Source organism: Cyprinodon tularosa, unplaced genomic scaffold (assembly GCF_016077235.1).
Source record: "Cyprinodon tularosa strain WSP-4 unplaced genomic scaffold, ASM1607723v1 ctg310, whole genome shotgun sequence".
In the NCBI taxonomy this organism is placed as follows: domain Eukaryota; kingdom Metazoa; phylum Chordata; class Actinopteri; order Cyprinodontiformes; family Cyprinodontidae; genus Cyprinodon; species Cyprinodon tularosa.
The window spans coordinates 1,428,913-1,449,194 of NW_024039020.1; the positions used below are offsets into that span (position 1 = coordinate 1,428,913).

Consider the following 20,282-nt stretch of genomic DNA (forward strand, 5'->3'; position numbering starts at 1 on the left):
AGAGGAGACAGTCCGTGTGCTTGCTCCATTTAATCAAGCGACAGTGGAGCTGTCTGAGGAAAAAAGAGTGTCTGGATCAAAGGTAATCCCAATGCTCAAAATGTTGCACCTCTCACTGCAACGCAATGCATTAAATGTAACCACGGAAACCGCAATTAATCTTGTGGAAAACCTAAAAAGAAGACTGCTAGAAACTCTGTGCAACCTGGAGTCATTGAGTGTAATGACAATGCCAACACTGCTGGACCCTCGGTTCAAGACCATGGCATTCTTAAGTGCGTCAAAAGCCAATGATGCAGTGAAAAGACTAAAATCAGAGTGTGCAGCAGTAATGAGAAACGCTATACCAACACAAATGGAAGATGCCCAAGCTGGACCTTCAACTCAACCATCTGATTCCAATCCAGGTATGTATGATTCTTAATTTTGTTCATTTGTATTTTAATGTTCATGCAAATCCTTCCATGTGAATACTATGAATTAGTAACACAGATGCATTTTATTATTTCCTCAGATGACAACCTGTGGCACCAGCTGGACATAGAAGTCAAGGAGAGCAAGGCCAATTCAAATGTCACCACCGATGCCATTATCGAGGTACAAAGATACATCTCCGAAGAGAACACACCAAGATCACAGGATCCACTACAATACTGGAAATCGCAAAGACTAAATTATCCTACGTTGTACAAACTTGCAATGACATTTTTATGTACGCCGTCATCATCAGTGCCCTGTGAAAGGGTGTTCTCAAAAGCAGGACAAATGGTTTGTAAGCGGCGCAATCGCCTTGGCCCAAAGATGTTAACGCAGCTGATGTTTCTAAATAAAAATGTGTGAAAGAACCTTGTTCAGTCTGTTTCCAGTCTTTATTGAAGTTGCCTGCAATTACTTTTTAAATCCAGCAGATGTCGCCATTCAGTGATACAACAAAACAGTTTCAACACAGTGTCGACACAGTTTGGGAAATGTGCCATACACCCAATGGGGCCTCATCTGCCCATCACTAGCGAGTACCAACAAATAGGGCACCGATACCATTTTGAAAGCTATAAGTTTATTCAACTATTGTCACCCACTCCTGTTAGGCAATAAAAACTTTATTTTTATTATCCAGTAGAACTTAAAAAGTTCTACTGGATTCACTTTGTATTAGATTTTTTCCTGCTTCACAAAGGTAGGCAGCAGCTTGACGAAGCCATGATGGCAATTATTTTACGTTATTATGGAGTCGGTATCGGCCGATACTGCACAGCCAGGTATCGGGGCCAAAAAATGGCGTCGGCGCAACACTAAAAGAAACCAGCTGTCTCAAAGTTTATATACTGTCTGCTATGGCTTTATGTTTGCAGACTTTTTTCCCCAAATAAATTATCTGAGGAAACAGTAGTTTTAACTCAAATGATAGATTAAAAGTCAAATCTGCAATTTCGCCTCAAAATGGAAAAGATGGCTTCACACTACAGTAGAAAGCCAAACTGTAACTCCCATCTGGCCAGTTTGGTAGGGTGACTTTTTTTTAGTTTGATCAGAGAACCAAACTTAACTTTGGACCAATTTCTTTAACTATAAAAAAAGTTTCTTCTTCTTCTTAATGTTTTTCTCATGGGGAAAATGTATTGGGGTTTCTTTCCTCATTGTTTTACATTTCTAAAACGATAAAAAAAAGATAAAAAAGACAAACTGTTGTATCTTGTGACATCAACAAAATATATTCAAGTAAATAAAATCTAAATAAATAGAAATTGAGTGCAATAGAAGGCTGGAGGAAAATAATGCAGATTGAAAATAATGCTTGTGTTTATGATTTCTTCCATAATCATGGTTCCCAGCTTAGTCTGTAGACAAAGTTTTTTCTGGAAATCCTACACCCCTAGATTATCCTGGTGATATGACTAAGGGTGTAATAATTAATTTAGACAATTAGGCATGGTTCGATTACTAATTTTATGTTATATGAAGAGTTCACATTTTCCAAACCCCTGAAGTCCTGTCATACTGTTCCAGAGGTATAAGCTGTATTTTGGCTCAGGCTGTGACCAGCTACACCCTCATGACCATCCCCCGGAGCAGGGGAGTTGGGTTGTATAAAAATAAACTCTCAAGCCTTTAAAAGCTCTCTACTATTAGGGTTAACCACAATGTCTTGTAAAAATGAATCCCAATTGGTCGACTACCAAGACAAATAAGTGAACATCATGTCAGCTGCCTCTGTACACACAGAGTACAAACGGCCTTGGGGCCGATTGGCGACACCTGATTTAACCAGATTATGATTATGTCACACGTGAGAATATCCGTTTGACACAGAAAAGCTGTCAGACACAGAGCTGTGTTGCTTTGTACTCACAGAAAAACACTCAGACCCATCTGTTACAGCCACAGACTACTGTCTACTCACATTCTGCAGCACACAAAGCCTAATCTTAGCAGAGCAGAGGGGAGGGGGACGGATGCCCTGAAATACACAAACTGATAAAAACCTAGTCAAAAAAAGATTATAAATCTCTTGCTTAACAGACTGAAAGAAGATGAAGGATATGCTTCTCCCTTGGTTTGCATGGTCTTCCTGTAGGGCTGCAACTGATGCAAAATGGAGGGGTCAGAATGAATGTGAAAGAAGAGCAGGTCAGGGACATTGAGGGATGGGAGTGGGTTTAGGGGTTAATTCATGGAAAACACAGAAAACATTCAGCAGTAAGGCTAATGAAGAATAATCCAAAGAGCAAAAGAAAGAGAAACAACAATACCCTCCTCTCTGCCTCTATCACCTTGGCCCAATTTTCAATAATCCTCATAATGATGGAGTGGGACAAACATGCAAGATAGTTGCACAATGAGTATGACACATGAGACTGACAAATGCTCATTGTGAAAAGGATTAAAATCTCACACCTGTTATTACTTTTCAATCAACCAGCAGAATGCTGTATATTTCAGCGGAGCAGGAGAAGCCTGCTAATGTGTGCAGGCAGACATCAAGGCGAGAGGGGGGAAAATACCATTAACTGGTAATAATGTTCTGGCAGCTAAAGGGAAAAATGACTCCTCAGTTACAGACTGCAGCTAAAACATAAAAAAGACTGGAAGAGGTAAAAGAATTTTCACTAGTCAAAAAATCCTCTTCTTAGATTCCCGATTAGCAAACAACCAATGTGTGCTTGTGCACTACAAGATGGGCAAGCAATATCACGCCTCAGAGTGACCCCCCCCTAAAGGGGTTTTTAGCATCAGTAATATGTAGAGGACATTAATAAAATGTAAAAAGTTGTAAAAGTGTCCCTGAAAACATTTTCAGGGACACAATGAGACAAAAAAGACTTTTTGTAAAATAAATGAATATCTATCTGCAACCCACTTAGTTATTCAACTTGTTCTGGAATGGGACACTGGGGTAAAATAACTACTATAACTATCCCTCAATGAATAGGGATTCATTGAGGGATAGTTATAGTACCTGCTTCCTGAACATGAAATGTTCAGGAAGCAGGATTGAGGGTATAGTACCTGCTTCCTGGTCTGCTTCCGCAGACCAGGAAGCAGAGTTGTAGTTTAACACACATCTCTGCAGCTTCTCTACTGTTACCCACTCTTTACTCCATCCAGACAGTGTCTTGCCCACGACCAAAATCTAATAAATTAGCAAAGATTCCCAAAGGAGTAAATCATGATAATCTAATTAAAATAAAAATAACTCCAATTGGGGAAAAAGTTAAAACAATTAAATGCGGTCTGTTTAACATAAGATCGCTTTCCTCTAAAAGTCTACTAGTTAATGACTTGATTTGTGATAATCACATTGACTTGTTTTGCCTTACAGAAACCTGGCTGCAGCAAGAGGATTATGTGAGCATAAATGAGGCAACTCCTTCAAGCTATTTAAATTTTCACATCCCCAGAAGTTCTGGGCGAGGAGGAGGAGTAGCAACAATCTTCCAGGCTTACTTACTGATTACTCCCAAAACAATTAATACCTACAACTCTTTTGAACATTTAACCCTTAATTTCCCTGATCCAAATTTCAAGGCAAGAAAACCTCTTCTTTTTGTAACTTTGTATCGTCCACCAGGTCCTTACTCTGAATTTTTAGATGAGTTTTCAGAGTTCCTTTCTGATTTGGTATTAAATACTGACAGGGTCATCATAGTGGGAGATTTTAACATCCATGCTGACATTGAAGGCGATAGCTTAAGAGCAGCCTTTAATGCTATCTTAGACACTATTGGCTTTGTTCAAAATGTGAATAGTCCCACGCATTCTCATCTTCATACTTTGGATCTTGTGCTGACATACGGCATAGAATGTGAAGAAATAACAGTATTTCCTCACAACCCTGTCCTCTCTGACCACTTTCCAATAACCTTCAGGATTACTTTAACAGAGTTCTCCTCCCCCAAAAGAAGGTTCAATTTTAGTAGATCTTTATCAGATAGTGCAGTTATAAATTTTAAAGAATCTGCTTCACTTTCTCTCTCCTCTGTGTCACTGAGCAGTGCTGCAGAGTGCAAAAGCTTAGCTTATTCCCCTTCACAGGTTGATGATTTTGTTGATGGGGTTGCTAGTTCTCTGCGTATTGCCTTAGACAACGCAGCTCCTTTGAAAATGAAAACCGTTAAAAATAGAAAGCTTGCTCCTTGGTTTAATGCAGAGCTGCGTACTTTGAAGCAAAATGCTAGGAAACTGGAGAGAAAATATCGCTCCACAGGCCTGCGAGAGTCCTTCCTAGTCTGGAAAAATGGTTTACTGCTGTATAAGAGGACTCTTTGTAAAGCAAGAGCAGCATACTTCTCCTCATTAATAGAGGAGAATAAGAATAATCCTAGATTTCTTTTTAATAGTTGCCAAACTCACCCAGAGCCATAGCTCTGTTGAACCGTCCATTCCACCTGCTCTTAGCAGCAATGATTTTATGGGATTCTTTATAAATAAGATTGATCTTATTAAAAATAAGATCATAAGCACTCCTCTATCCGCGATTGTACCTGAGGTAGTCATGGAATCTGAACCGGGTTTAGACTGCTTTGATCCAGTTGAACTCTCTGAATTAGCAAAATTATTGTCTTCATCTAAGCCTTCAACTTGTATGTTAGATCCAGTTCCAACCAGGTTATTTAAGGAGGTATTCCCTTTGATCTCCTCCTCCATTTTAGATGTGATTAATCTATCTCTGTTACAGGGATATGTACCTAAAGCTTTTAAGGTTGCTGTAATTAAACCTCTGCTTAAGAAACCGTCTCTTGACCCAGATGACTTGGTCAATTATAGACCTATATCCAATCTTCCTTTCTTATCCAAAATTCTTGAGAAAGTAGTTGCCAAACAAGTTTGCGATCACTTCCACCATAATGAACTTTTTGAAGAGTTTCAGTCTGGCTTTAGAGCTCATCATAGCACTGAAACAGCTCTGGTGAAAGTCACTAATGATATTCTCATGGCCTCAGATAATGGACTTGTATCTGTGCTCGTCCTGTTGGATCTTAGTGCTGCATTTGATACAGTTGACCATAATATTCTTTTAGAAAGACTTGAATATTTTGTTGGAATTAAAGGAACAGCACTAGACTGGTTTAAATCTTATCTATCTGATCGAATTCAGTTTGTTCATGTTAATGATAGATCTTCAACACGCTCAAAGGTTACCTGTGGAGTACCACAGGGATCAGTGCTAGGACCAATTCTCTTTACTTTATACATGCTCCCAATTGGTAGAATTATTAGACAGCATGGGATTAATTTCCACTGTTACGCTGATGATACCCAGCTATATCTGTCTATAAATCCAGATGAAGCTAACCCATTACATAGATTACAGGCATGTCTTGAAGACATAAAAACCTGGATGACTTAACTTTCTGCTCCTGAATGCAGACAAAACAGAAGTTATAGTCTTTGGACCAGAGTCTCTGAAAAAGAAACTGATTAGCCAGTCACTTCATTTGGATGGGATTAAACTGATTTCAGATAATAAAGTAAAAAATCTTGGTGTTATTTTTGATCAGGACCTGTCATTTAAATCCCACATCAAAGAGGTTTCTAGAATTTCCTTCTTTCATCTGAGGAACATTACAAAAATTAGAAATATCCTGTCCAGGGGTGATGCTGAGAAACTAGTCCATGCATTTGTTACTTCAAGGCTGGACTATTGTAATTCTTTACTATCAGGAAGTCCACAAACTGTAGTTAAAAGCCTTCAGCTGATCCAAAATGCTGCAGCCAGAGTTCTAATGAAAATTAAAAAGAGAGATCATATCTCGCCTATCCTGGCTTCTCTTCATTGGCTTCCTGTTAAATCAAGAATAGAATTTAAAATCCTCCTTCTCACATATAAAGCCTTAAATGGCCAAGCTCCATCTTATATCAGAGATCTGATTGTTCCTTATGTACCTAACAGAGCACTTCGCTCTCAATCTGCAGGTTTACTAATGGTTCCTAGAATTTCTAAAAGTAGAATGGGAGGCAGATCTTAGTTATCAGGCTCCTCTCCTGTGGAACCAACTACCAGTTTTAGTCCGTGAGGCAGACACCCTGTCTACTTTTAAGGCTAGGCTTAAAACTTTCCTTTTTGATAAAGCTTATAGTTAGGGTGGCTCAGGTTATCCTGAGCTATCTCTATAGTTATGCTGCTATAGGCTTAGACTTTTGGAGGACATAGGGACCCCCATTTCATCATTCTGCTTCATTCTCTCTCTGTTCTCCTATTCTGCAGAATCTGTTAGTTCAATCTCTAACCTTCTGCTCTCTCTGCTTTTCCTCAGAGTAGCTTTGCCTCGTCTGTTCCTGTTTGGCTGTGACGTCATCCTGGAAAGAAACATCAGCTGTGCTGCTTCTATCAACACCCTTGTTTATAGATGTTGGAGATCGGCCTGTTTTCCAGTGTGGTCCTGTTTCTCTGACCGTGACTGAGTGGATGTGCTCTCTTCGTCCTCTGGCATGGGAGCTGCCTTGGAGCTCGTCTGCCTGGCTGCGTGTTTCCTGGACGGGGCCGCCTTTTACAGCTGCTTTTTGTATCTCTGCTTCTGTCTCCTTGAACCCCAGTCGGCCTCTGCAGATGGCCGCTCACACTGAGCCTGGTTCTGCTGGAGGTTTCTTCCTGTTAAAAGGGAGTTTTTCCTCTCCACTGTCGCTACAAGCATGCTTAGCGTGGGGGATTGTATTTGAGTCAATGAGTCAATGCAATCAACTGGTTTTCCTTGGATAGAAAACTTTGTATCAATTTGACTGTATGATCTGGTTGAACTGTAAAGTGCCTTGAGATGACATGTGTTGTGAATTTGGCGCTATATAAATAAACTGAATTGAATTGAATCAAGGTGGAAGATTCTCTCTCATTGGGTCAGTTTAGTGCACATTTATCCCGCCACAATGAAATGTGGAGGTATGGCATTCAGTTTATTAAGAACATCACATGTAAAAAGAAAGCCATCTGGACAGGATCCACATGAAGAACATGTGAAATTAAAATAAATGTTCTTTCAAACAAGAAATGGAAGGAGCTTAAGACTAGGAAGTGGAAGTAAAATAAACCTTTCCAAACACAGCAAACCAGTGGCCCATCAAGCTAGTGATACTAGCTAAGATTAAGATGATTAAAAAGTTAATTCAAGCTATAACAATGAATCTACTAGCACTGAGTGGTAGTGAATCAAAGCCTATGTGCTTCAGTGAAGCAGCCCTTTATAGTCAACCATGAATGCTTATAAGTCCCTGAACACACAATCGGATTTTTAAAAAAAGTTGTACGCAACAGATTTTTACCATTACTGTGACTCACTACGATAAACCGGCAATAAAATATAAAAGAAATTAACTGAAATTCTGACGTTTTTCATGAGTGGCTGGTATTTCCTTCCCCTTTAAGACACTGCAGCATCCGTAAACAAAGAATGGCAGATGAGGCTAGTAAAGAAACATCTAACGAAATTACATTAGTTAAAGGTGTTCTGGAGGATTTTTGCGATTTTTTAAAAAAAGACCCACCCCCTCCACCTAAAAAAAAAACACACATGCACAACCTGCTCCTAAAAGGGAATGCCTATTAAGAGCGCGCAGGAGCCCCTTTCTCCCCGTGCATGCTTTGTTCCTAAGTTGCTGTTTCCATCGCTCATGCCAGCTTACTTCCCAAAAGAAGATTTGCAATTTTTCCTCTATGCCCGACTCACCACCGGTAAGTAAAGATGAGGAAGAGGACGTAGGACGGCCTTACGTGAACATATCACCAGAATGATTGACAATCATGAGGACCACTTATTTTGATGATCCACATGCAAAAAGAACATCCCCCACTGTACCTTTAATCCTGTGGAGCCAAGAAAGAGCAGAGCTGAAGCTGAACATGCAGAGAAAACGTCAACAGCTCGTTGTCAGAGTTGAGCGTGCAGCAGGCCGGCTTTGAGTGAGGGTGTGTGACTTTACTCAGATCACTCAGATCTGAGGCACCAAAATTACACTACAGATGTTGAGCAAAAGAACACGAAATGCAAAGTTTGTCTAAAAACTTTCGGGACTACCCACAGTTACACATCCATCCTCCACCACCTAGAGCACAACCACGCTGTTGAGTTAAAAAATCTGCAAAAGGCTCCATTACCTTTGCACAAAAATGTTTGCGAGAGTGAGCATCTTTCTCAGGTTCAATGACACATTGTTGAATTTTTAAACTTGAATGGGTACAATACCTAAATATTTTAAAGTAATATGTAATTGTATTAATTCAATAAATAAATTTAAGGATGCACGATATTGGGATTTTGGCCGATATCCGATATGCCGATATTTTAAAACTCATGTAGCCGATAACCGATATCGATACCGATGTTAAAGCTGGACAAAAATAAGTACAGTAGTCATTGAAAATAGCAGTTTTGTTATCCATTCCTGAAACTTTGAAAAATAATATACTCCAATTTGATATCAGCATATGAAAATATATTTATTTTTAAAAACGCGGTATCGACATATTTTACTTTCAAAATCTCGTGAAATTTCATCGTTCTGTTACAAACTCTCGTGATATTTTGCAAATTCTTGTGAGATTTTGTTAGTAAAATAGATCGATACCACGTCAATATATCAACATATAAAAATATGGCAAAATTTAGTGAATTTTCGGGGGATTTCGTAGCATAACGATGACATATATCAATATTTTATTATTAAAAGAGATTGATATGGTGTTTTTAAATGGCAATATATCAGCATATGAAGATATTGTGATATTTTAATCAATATTTTTTCCCTCGTCTTTAGAAGTTTTTATGTCTGTAAAAAAGAAGTTTTTGAGGAAGAAGTAGTAGTATTTTATTAATTTTTTTTAGACTAGAGAAACTCAGAAGCTGATCAAATATCGGGTTAAATATCGGTGGGGTGGCCGATGTCCGATATTCAGTTTTAAGGCCGATACAGGCCGATACCGATAGGGGGCTGATTATATTGTGCGTCCCTAGTACAATACTTAAATATTTTAAAGTAATATGTAATTGTATTAATTCAATAAATAAATTATAAATAGATCTGTTGCATTTTAACTATCATGCATAGGAAAACTACATCGAGTATATTCGATAAATCGCCCACCCCTACTGTGGAAATGAAAATTTGCTTTGCTTTACTTTTGGTTTATAGCTGGAATGGTAAAAGCAGTGTAGTTTAGTATTATTCCCGTGTAATCTGACCAACCAACATGTATCATTGCACCACTCAAGGAGGTAAGAAAGATGCTACCAGGTAAATAATTCACTGAAGGAGAACAATGCAGTAAAAATGATTGCTTACAGAAAGTGCTGCAGCATGAGGTGGATACGGTCTTAAATAGGGGTGTGCAAAATAATAGTCATGATGATGCATCGTGATTCTAATTTACGTGATCTACTGCATCGATTCTTGATGCCAAGTATCGATTATTAATTTTAAAAAATGAATAAATAAAATTGCATGAATGGTTGGCGAACATCAGCCAAAAACATGTGTAATACAACTTCCAGTCCAGTAGATGTCGCTGCGGATGTGTTGACGCACGCTGCCTTGTGTCACAAACATTTCCGGCCGCGGGATACTGCGCCGAGTCATTCAAAAACAAAACATAGAGGAGAAAATATTGCAATGCATCACATTATTTCAAGTATCGTGATGCATCGTGATAGAATCGCATTGTGGCCTATGAATCGTGATTCGAATCGAATCGTGACTTCTTTGGCAATACCCACCCCTAGTCTTAAAGATGTTTAATTTTCTTTGGTAAATTTAACTAACCTGAAGATGAATTGTATTTTTTTTACACTGCGAAGTCTTACACTGCAAATCCTCTTAAGAGCTTTAAAACCTTTGCTTTGAATCAACATCTTCCTTTTGTCAATGGAATGCTGCAAAAAAAGCTGTAGAGATGTGAGGTAGTTTCATCCACAACCCTGCTGCCATACTTGTAACCACTGTATTTTCTGCCCTATAGCCTGAGAATTGGCTTGGCACAAGTCTTTGAATCAGTACAGAGTAAGAGTGCACAAATAATCCTTACTGGCAAGACAAATTGTGGTAAATCAGAGGCCAGGGTGTTGGTATTTGCTGTTGCTTGACCCAAACTGTTTAACTTATGGTGTTAATTGCAGAGAAATATAGATCTGCATGCATTAAAAATGCATAAATGAAATCATTCCCAGTTCTTCAAGGGTTTAAACTAGTGCTGTCAAAATTATCGCGTTATCGCGTTAACGCGAGGCCAGTTTAACGGCGATAATTTTTTTAACGTGAGATTAACGCTATGTGGTTTTATGGTAAAATTTTCCAAGTACATCCCGCTGCAGCCTGTGGAAAGGCGGGGCTATTTTCCCCCAGTGTATGCATTTCTCATAGGCTTCAAGAGCGGAGCTCCTCAAGGAAAAAAGACGCTCATACACTGGGTAGCGCTAGTGCCTTTTCTTTAAGCCCCACCACCAACAAACAAGTTGAGTGTCTGGTAACTAGTAGCAACCTGAAATACGCTGAGAAAACAGATTACTGAGGTGAAATGGAATCTGCTACGGCACTCTTGCTGTCTGTGTACGCCACAGGTCAGTATCGTGTGTGTGTGTGTGTGTGGGCGGGTGTGTCTGTGTGTGGGTGGGTGGGTGTGTGTGTGTTCTCATTTTTGTTAATAGGCTGAAAAGTAACTTGCTAGAGCATAGACTACCTCCATCTAGTAATGTCGGTCTATTGATTTTGATGTATTGATTGAAAATTGTTCATTATTATCTTGGTTAATTAACATCTAATGTTAACTGCACTACATTTTATAGCAGTAGGGTAAAATGCTTGTCTTTGTTTAAAAGACTGTATTAACTGTAAAGACTGTCTTTTACATCAGCCTGTTTTCAGGGCCTTTTTTTTGGCTACATATTTGTTATTTTTTGCTACATGCCTCCCCATCTTCTTGCCATATGTTTCTATGGCATAAATCAGTGTCTGTGACCTGTTTTCATTTTAAAAAAAGAACATTGGCACAAACCTAGCCTGTATGTATTTTTTGTATGTCATCGAGAGTATTTAAATGATTTTCAATCAGAAAAAAAATTTGCGATTAAAATGCGATTAATCGCGAGTTAACTCAGGCATTGATGCGATTAATCGCGATTAAAAAAATTTAATCGATTGACAGCACTAGTTTAAACACTTTATGGGTACTAACCCCATTTTTTCCTCTGCGAGTAGAATAGAAATACCTGCCTTTTAAACATTCACACATCATGGCCTTTATTTCATTGATTTGAATAAAATAAATGATAAAGGTTTGGAAGCATTGGATAGAAATTAAAACTTTTAGTTCAACAAAAAGAGCTCTAAAACAAAATTTTTATTAAGATATTAGGAATCTTACTGATGCAGACCAGGCCTTTGATTCTGTGTTTAGTTTTGAACAATCCTTAAGGTACATTCACACCAATCGCAAATTTAGCAGCTGGAGCGAAGGATTCCCATGTCTCTATGCAGAGGGCTGAAGCTGAACAAGGCGAACGTGGCGAATTTAGAGAGGCAAATGACACAATTTTGGCGAAGTTGTCAGCATTTGATCGCCACCTCCCCTTTGAAGAAAATTAAAAAATCTGAACTCTTGTTTACATTTGCGTAACAAAATCCATTCAGGGGCTGCATGTGGCTGTGAGTAAAGCTGCGTTCACACCGAACGCAGCAGGAGCAGCGGAAACGCATCTGCTGCTTCCTTTTTGCTGCTTGTACCAGTTTAGTTCTGACACGCAGCTGAAGCAGCTTTGCTGCTCTGGCTGCGCGGTGGAAGGTGGGTCTGACGCGCTTTGTGTGGAGCTTCTCTATCCTTTCTTTACCTGGAAGCTATTTTCCTGTAATCAGTGGAAATAAGGTAGTTTTAATATGTATTAAGTGGGAAAATCCACCTGAAAACTTGAGTCAGTTCAGATTACCATCCTGTCTTCCAATATTATTTCTGTCGGAGCCATTCAGACCCCCACACACCGGCGGTGCGCTGTCAGTAGGAATCCCATTCAACAGCAGCCTCAGGCCTGGTCGCCTCCTCCAAACTGCTGGCACCAGGGTAATAAAAGTGAACATGTTTTGTCGGCAGGTTTCAGCATTTTAAGTTAATTTAGGCATTAATAAACAGTTTCAGAGGAGTGACCTATATCATCAGTGATGTGTGTGTCTCTTTGCCAGCTCCCAGATCAGCGTCTCTGATTGGTTGATGCAGCGCGTTGAGCAGCAAAAGTTCAATTTCTCCATCTCGAGCAGCAGCGTGTTTGTGGCGCGGAGTGCGTGAAAGATGCTTAAACACTCCCGACGTGCCACGCCTGCTGCTCAAAACACGCTGCGGGACATTTTGCTGCACCTTGACGCGCGTCAACCATTGACTTTGCATGTAAACTCGCTGCTCCTGCGGCTTCGGTGTGAACGCAGCATTACAGTGAAGGAGAGCAGCGGAGACAGGCTTATTAAAAGTGTTGGCATATTATTAATGCTGACTTACAATCAGCAGGCCGTCTGCACTTTGATGTAATTATAGGAATAAATGACAGTAATATTTACTTCTTCTGAGTTTGAATAAAACCCTCACTGACTTTTGAACAATATTGACCCCTAATACTGAATTATAAATTCAGAATTCTCTTTAAAAAAAATATTTTTTTTCCTAAGGTTTATGACCCATAACAGGGCAATGAAAGCACAAATGCATGTCATCTACACAAGTACCTCAGTTTCCCTCCCTCCGTTTATTTTCTGTTTGAAGGTTTGTTTGTTTTTTTAATGGTACTTAACTTTTCAGGATAAAACCAAAAAGGAGAAGGGTAGGGAAAGGCTAATGAACAAATTTAACAGAACGTCCCCAAGTCCAGTTCCATCTTATAGAAGACTGATTTAGTAAATAATGTTTCCTTTTTAAATGTTCTTCCAGCCTTTATGTTTCCTCTGATAATACCTTGCTGACAACTAAAAGAGATAACTCTGGAAAGATTGACATGCAGAAACAACTTTTCAAATGAAAGGTGCAGCCATTGCTGCAACCTATTAGACTTAATTTGGGGTGGATTTCCTGATTGGGAAAATGGTTCTCTGGTTTCTGACTGATCATTTTAGCTGGCAGTTGGCAAAATTCAATGCAGGCATTTGAAACCAGCTTTAACATCATTTGTACTATAAAACTAGTTGTTAAATATAAAAGCACCAGTTCAGCTTTTGCCCATGGTGTTACCTGGTTTTACTTTTCTATATGGCAGATACATTCATCAAACCTGGTTCTCTTCTTCCATTGCTGTTTGATCCAGCTCTTATGCTTACTGTAGTTAAACTTTACCAGCCTAGGAGTTTCTCTTCATAGGGCATGTTGGTTTGCTGAGACCACTGTCTATAACAGAAACATCCCACATTAACTGACATTTCAGAATTGGCCTAATATTCTGCTTTGCATCAATTTTGCCATACTATTTTATCATTAAATGTTTCAAATAACATACTTTTTACTTAGGACAGCAATTCATTTTACGTCTCACTCACGTCTTATTGTAAGATATTGATCAATTTAATTTGAATTGAATGGCTGATTTAGGCAGAAACCCTGTCGACATAAAGTATGACAACGGTGGATACAGCAGCAGTAGAAAATCTTTAGTGCAGCAAAGCAATATATTGCTTTTCTCTACCATATGCCTGCAGGCTAGTTGTACTGTATATCTGTGGGACACATCAGACACTGATAACTACGATGGATTGGACCTAAATACATTTACACCAATAACCCCCATACCAACACTTCTAGATTGAACCAACCTTTTAAAAATAAAAAATTACTGACACTTTTAATAGATTTTTACAAACATTTTGGAAACATCCAGACACACACACACGCACACAAAAATCTTAATCAGTGTAGGCATTTGCCTGCCTATAAAAAAATAAATAAATAAATCCAAAAAAGCAGAGCAAACCTGGTTGGGTTTTCTTTGTATCATTTACAAAGTTGTTGTAAAGCATTAAATAAATGCAAAACATTAAGCAGCATACTCTATCAGTTTTCCAAAAATACACATATGAGTAATGCTCACACATCTGTCTGTAGATGCAAAATGAGTAAGCTTAATAAAACAGAGGGAATATGACAGTTTGGCTTGCATAAGCACATTCCTGTATCAGCTGCAGGTAAAAGCCCTCTGCTCAACTTGGAAACCAAGAACCAGACAGCAATACTAATGAGACCTCACACATCTCTAAAAAACAGAGAGAGAAATAACATCTAAAATCATTAGTGCTCCCCTCGACAGCTGAGGAGAACTCTTTCAACAAGTATGCTAAAAGCAGGTTTTGCTTAAAAAAACAGTAATAAATGTGTTATCTGCTGCAATCAGACCCATCATTACAACATAACTGGAAAAAACTGGGCTATATTGCGATACACAATATATAATCACCATACGTTTATATTACCTTTAAAAACAATAGAGTGCATAAAATTGCACTGATATACTCATTCAAACTTCTGGCTTCTAATTTTATATATTTTATTTTAACCAGCTCAAAGCTTTTCACTAATATTCTGCCAGATTATGTCTTTAGGTGTTAGTATTAAAACTTTAACAAGATCCCAGCAACAAAAGAGGAAACAAAGCAAAAACGCAAAATACTAAACAAAATGTCAAATAAAAAAAGGGCTCTTTTGTGCAGAATACAAAAAAAAAAAAGAAAATAAAAAATTCGAATTTTAAAGTAGCAAAAAAATGTAATAAATTTGAGAACATAGCCCAGTTTAGAGAACGCCTGCAAAACCTCTGAACAAGACCACATCACAGGTATTAGAGCATCTAAAAACATCCAAATAATGTAATAAATGCCGTGATTTCCCTCAATCCATGGTGTGCGGGGAGACGCTGACATGTGGGGTTTACAACATTCATCATTTTGCAGTAGATCACTTTTTAGGTGCTGGAATAAATTTGTACTGCTGCATTTTGAGGCCACGATTTTTGCGGCACATCTTACAAATTAGCACCTTTTGTTTAACATCCTCAGCATGAAATCCAGACCAGTGCCGTATATTGCTTAGCTGTAGCACCTGCAGTAGCCATGTTTTGTTTGCCGGTTGCTGTAGTGTGCATGCGTGCCACACAGAAAATAATCCTGTTTGGAGGAGTCGTTTATGATGCATTCAAAGTGTGTCTGAAAAATAAAACTCTCAGTAAAATGGATGCCGACGGCTTAATGTCATCATGCGAATTAGTACTCTATGTTTGGGATAGAGTCATTTTAACTATCATGCATGGGAAAACTCGAGATACATCGAGTATATTTAATATATAATCGCCCACCCCTACTGTGGAGCCACACAACATTATCTACCAGAGCGCCATATCTGTATTTGAGGCAGTCAGAGTGGAAGACGTGGACTGACTCAAAACCCAAATAACATGGATACCAAAATAAGTAGATGATCAATATCTTCTGATGAACATATACAGCACTTGCTTTTTTTATCTATACATTAAATTTTCATAGCTGGGAAATATATCACAACATATAGTGATATTGCAATATCATCATAATATTGTATTGAGACCCGTGCATCGTGACACGTATCGTAAAACCCATGCCAATACTCACCCCTAAACATAACTGTCATTACTTAACAGGCAATTTTCCTTTTCAGTCAGGCTGTCAAAATAAAACGCACTTAAGCGGTTACTTCTCTCATAACTTGCTGTTTTGAATAAGCAATCAAAGGGCTTAGCTGCTAAATCCACACAGTGCTGTCGGACATGCAAATAATCACGTGAAATAACAGATTCTGTCTCCTCAGTGCACAGTCATGCACATATCTAATCAGCACTACTACTTTGTTTTCTTTAGGAGACACCCCGGAGTTCTTTATCCTGCTCAGCATGTCATTCCATCTGTTAGCTGCAACAGTTCTTCAACTCAAGTTGAGCATTTAAAAACAATCAGGTCCTGTATTGCTGTTAACAATCTCACAGTGCTGTAACAGCTTTAATCCAAGGCCAACTGCCTTTTAAACTTCAGAATCTGCTGCGACCTGCAAGGTTGTAATAACATAGTGTGTTAGATAAATCTGTAGACTCAGTATTAGCTGGTTCAGATCCAATACATTATATATAACCCTCCACGGAATAACTGAGGACAAACGGTATCTAATGTAAACATAAACTTAGCAGGCAGACACATTCAATTAGGAATATCATGCCTCTAAAATGATTCTATCCTCAGGAGTCTTTTAGCTCGACTCTTTCTTGAGGATGTAGCAATCAGGTGGCTTTGCAGCAATGTTGCTCATTTCAAGTCAACAGTCATGCAGATGATTATACTACAGGAAACCACAGAGATCAGGGAAAGCCCTGAAACAAACAAAAAAAAATTCTAGTAACCATGGAGGTGATTGCACAGTCTTATTAAAGAGGAAGAATCTTTTTTTCTAAAGGAGGGAAAAAACACAAGTTATGTGCAGTGGATTTTTTCCCCCTAAAATAACAGTTATTAAACAGCACCAAGACACTCTCTAGAGCTGCACGAAATATTAATCAATAGTTGTAGCAATGCCATGGTGTGCAGTACTGTGCGCACAAAGATCTGCTTGGATGCAGGAGTTAATAGGCTTTAATATTCCAAGTGCCATGCATTCAAACTTCGCTTTCAAACATCATATCTGGCATCTAACATGGACCTGCTCTCTAATGCCTATATTTGATAAGGTTTTTAGCTGCAAAATACAAAAGGCTCAAGACATGACTATGGATGAGAAGAAGGATTGAGATGAATGAGGAAAACGTATATAATCTGCAACTAAATAAAAAAACATAAAAAAAAAAAAAAAAGCTACATGTAATGGTATCCTTAAACCGTGCAGGCCCAATCATTTCCCATTTATTAGTTAATGTTTATCGATTTAATGCAAATCCAAAAGGTAGAAAGTCAGCTGTACTTTGAATCAAAAAGATGAGGAAAGGGCAGACAAGACAGCACTGGTGTTAATATGAAGGAGTGTCTCAATACATTTTTTAAATTTCTTTGATTATCAACCAATACGGATGCTGACCAGATAAAATATCGGCACAAATCATACATACTTTTCTAACTCATTTTGTAATCTCATATTCCACTCTATTCTACTTTACAATCACCTCTCTGAAGGACTTATCGACATCAACAGGGTTCCCTTGATGTTTTTTCGTCCAAAGCACAATCTTGCCCTTTCAACTGACACGAGTTTGGAAAGCCATTTGTTTTAAGCCTACTTACTATGTTGTAGGAGTTTGATAATAGCCCCTTCCATGGCTTATGTTCAAGTAAGCTATTGTAGGGAAGGGGCATATCTAGATGTCTGGATTAGCCTGGCTAGCCAGTCTGAATTACATTGAGTGTCTGGTTAACCGCTGTTGAATCTTGCTGAACCAATCACAGAAGAGAAGGGCAAGCCTTCAGGATTAGTCACTCTCAGCAATAGAATTACCCAAAATGCAGCAGCACATAGATATCTTTGTTGGTTAGTGCCTTGGAAAATAAGAACGTACCTGAGGGGACACCTTTAATCATCAGGTTATTTAGGCAAAACCAGTGGAAAATGTTCACTGGAGAATTTCATTGGAGGCTAGACATATTTCACGGAATACATAATTCAAAAACAGAGCGCGTCGCTTGGAGTTTAAGCATCACATCTGAAGTTATCTGATTGGTTCTAACCTGATGATACTGACCCTGTTAGGCCGCTTTCACACTGAAAAATTGGGTTTTTCCAAACCTGGTTGACCGGCTAACAATCGGCTTGTGGCCCTTTTCACATTTAACCAAAAAGCCGGGTCCAACCACCTGCTGTCAAGCTGAGTGGCCACTTCCCCCAACACCGCGTGTCTGATAGGTGAGTGCTGCTGAAGTCAACAGAGATATGGAAAATTGTGAAGTAAATAACGAAGAGCAGCATGGTTGGGAGCCAGTGCGTAATCAGTATACTTTATTATTTCGCTCTTTTTTCCGCCCTCAGAATACTAACTATAACCCGATTTTAACCAGAGTTGCTTGCAGAGTCGTTTAACCCGGGTACACACCCGACAGGGAGCCGTTTCCACAGCCACTAAAAGCCGATTGTTCCCGGGTTTAAACAGGTTTTTCGGCAGAGTGTGAAAGGGATATAGATCTTACATTAAAAATTAAGCTCTGGCAGCTCTTTAACAGACTAATATAATGCGCATATCTAGTATCAGTCTGGCTGGCCAAGCTACATCTGTATTGGCCAGTTTGAGAAAACGACTTTAATGAAAGATGAACAATATGCTGGTGAAGATTCTCAGTCATTCAGGTCATAGTCATTCCGTAAAAGTAAAAAAAAAAAAACAATCCACTGGACTTTGTTTCCAAGATTTGAAGACATTTCGCTTCCCCTCCAGGAAGTTTTCTCAATTCAAAATGTCTGGATTCGCATTGAATTTGAGGCTTTATATAGACAAGGCCTTGTATTGCTTGGAAACGTGCAATTTGAAACTGATGAGCAGGTTGTTTGGTTCCATTGTTAGCCTGTAATATCTGAAACCTGTCTATGATTATGAAAGGTCGGTCTTTAAAGGGGGGAAGTAGTTGAAGGGAGGATTGTCACCTTTAATACCTGAAACCTGTCTATGATTATGAAAGGTAGGTCGTTAAAGGGGGGATTGTTCACCTGGCTGAAAAGAGGAGGTACTTTGTTTCCCTGTGATGGGGTGGGGGTTGTGGTGATACCTGGAAGGAATCAACTCAATAACTGAATTGTAACACTACCTGTGTTTAAGGTTGGTTTTTCTCTCTTAACATAGATGTCATAGATTCCTTCACACCCCTCTCAAACAACCTATTTTCTTTATGCAGAATGTGAACATTCTGGTCCTCAAAGCACATTCTTTTGAGGACCAGAATGTTCACATTTTGACAGCATGTGAAATCAAGGTCCTTCAATAAGGCCATTGTCCCATTGTGACATATCCAAACAAAGTAGCTGCAGATTTTTCAGCATCTTTTTATTCTAATGAGTCTTTTAATGTGATTTTTTGTTGTTTAAATCAACTCTGTATGGATTTTATCCAGAGATAGAGCCAGGAGACTCTAGAAACATTCACTCTTTAAACAGTGAGACACTCTTCATGTCAGCTACCTTTCATATCTTATGCAATAAATGTCACTGAATATCTACTTCAAACTCTTCTATTAAACACCCCGAGGCAGAGACACGGTGGTGCAGAACCTAACATTGTTCACTGCGTGTCAAAACAGAGTTGAACAATAAGGCTTTTACAGGAGCTGTGCTGAAATATATTTTTTTAAGGGATGTTGGTCTTTACAAGCCTAAAAAAAAAAAAAACACACACACACACACACACACACAAAATAAATACAGGTATAACAGTGCTACCCCCATCCCCTTGAACATCTGTTAGGTTACACATCCAACAGAAAACAAAGTCGAGGTAAGACTCCAAGGCTTTCGCTGTGATCCTTTAACTGCTAGGGTGTGAAGCTTCACCTTTTTATAAACATACTGCTTTTAGGGAAGGGTGATATGGCTGAAACGTCTAATCTCCAATTTCATTTCTGCCAAATCATATAGATTTTTTTTCCCTTTAGTTTCACAACTAAATATAATACATTACTGTCAAAAACTATATTTTATTTTATCCCCTTTTAGAGATAAGCCTACTTTTAATGGCAAATAAATTCTCCCTCTTTACTGAGTATGCATAGAGCAGACTTGTCTGTTTTCGAGATTGACAGCTGACCCACCATGCACTGCAGCAGCAGCTTCCAGGTTAGCGCTCTCAGAG

General features: G+C 38.8%; 2 protein-coding genes across 2 annotated transcripts in view; one reads left to right on the plus strand and one right to left on the minus strand.

Annotated features, from left to right (window-relative positions):
* stag1a (stromal antigen 1a) overlaps positions 1-20,282 on the minus strand; it is a 67,047-nt gene that overhangs the window by 42,301 nt on the left and 4,464 nt on the right. The window lies entirely within an intron of this gene.
* On the plus strand, positions 21-918 carry LOC119788169 (zinc finger BED domain-containing protein 4-like). Its single transcript, XM_038292337.1, has 2 exons — positions 21-407; positions 515-918. Exons 1-2 carry the CDS (start codon positions 92-94, stop codon positions 838-840), a joined length of 642 nt encoding a protein of 213 aa, XP_038148265.1. The 5' UTR covers positions 21-91; the 3' UTR covers positions 841-918.

What these genes read in the sequence shown, in the direction of transcription:
- LOC119788169 (XM_038292337.1), top strand. Translation starts at nt 92, where the DNA reads ATGCTCAAAATGTTGCACCTCTCACTGCAACGCAATGCATTAAATGTA. An exon ending in ACCATCTGATTCCAATCCAG is followed by an intron (nt 408 to 514) that starts GTATGTATGATT and finishes TTATTTCCTCAG; the next exon opens with ATGACAACCTGTGGCACCAG.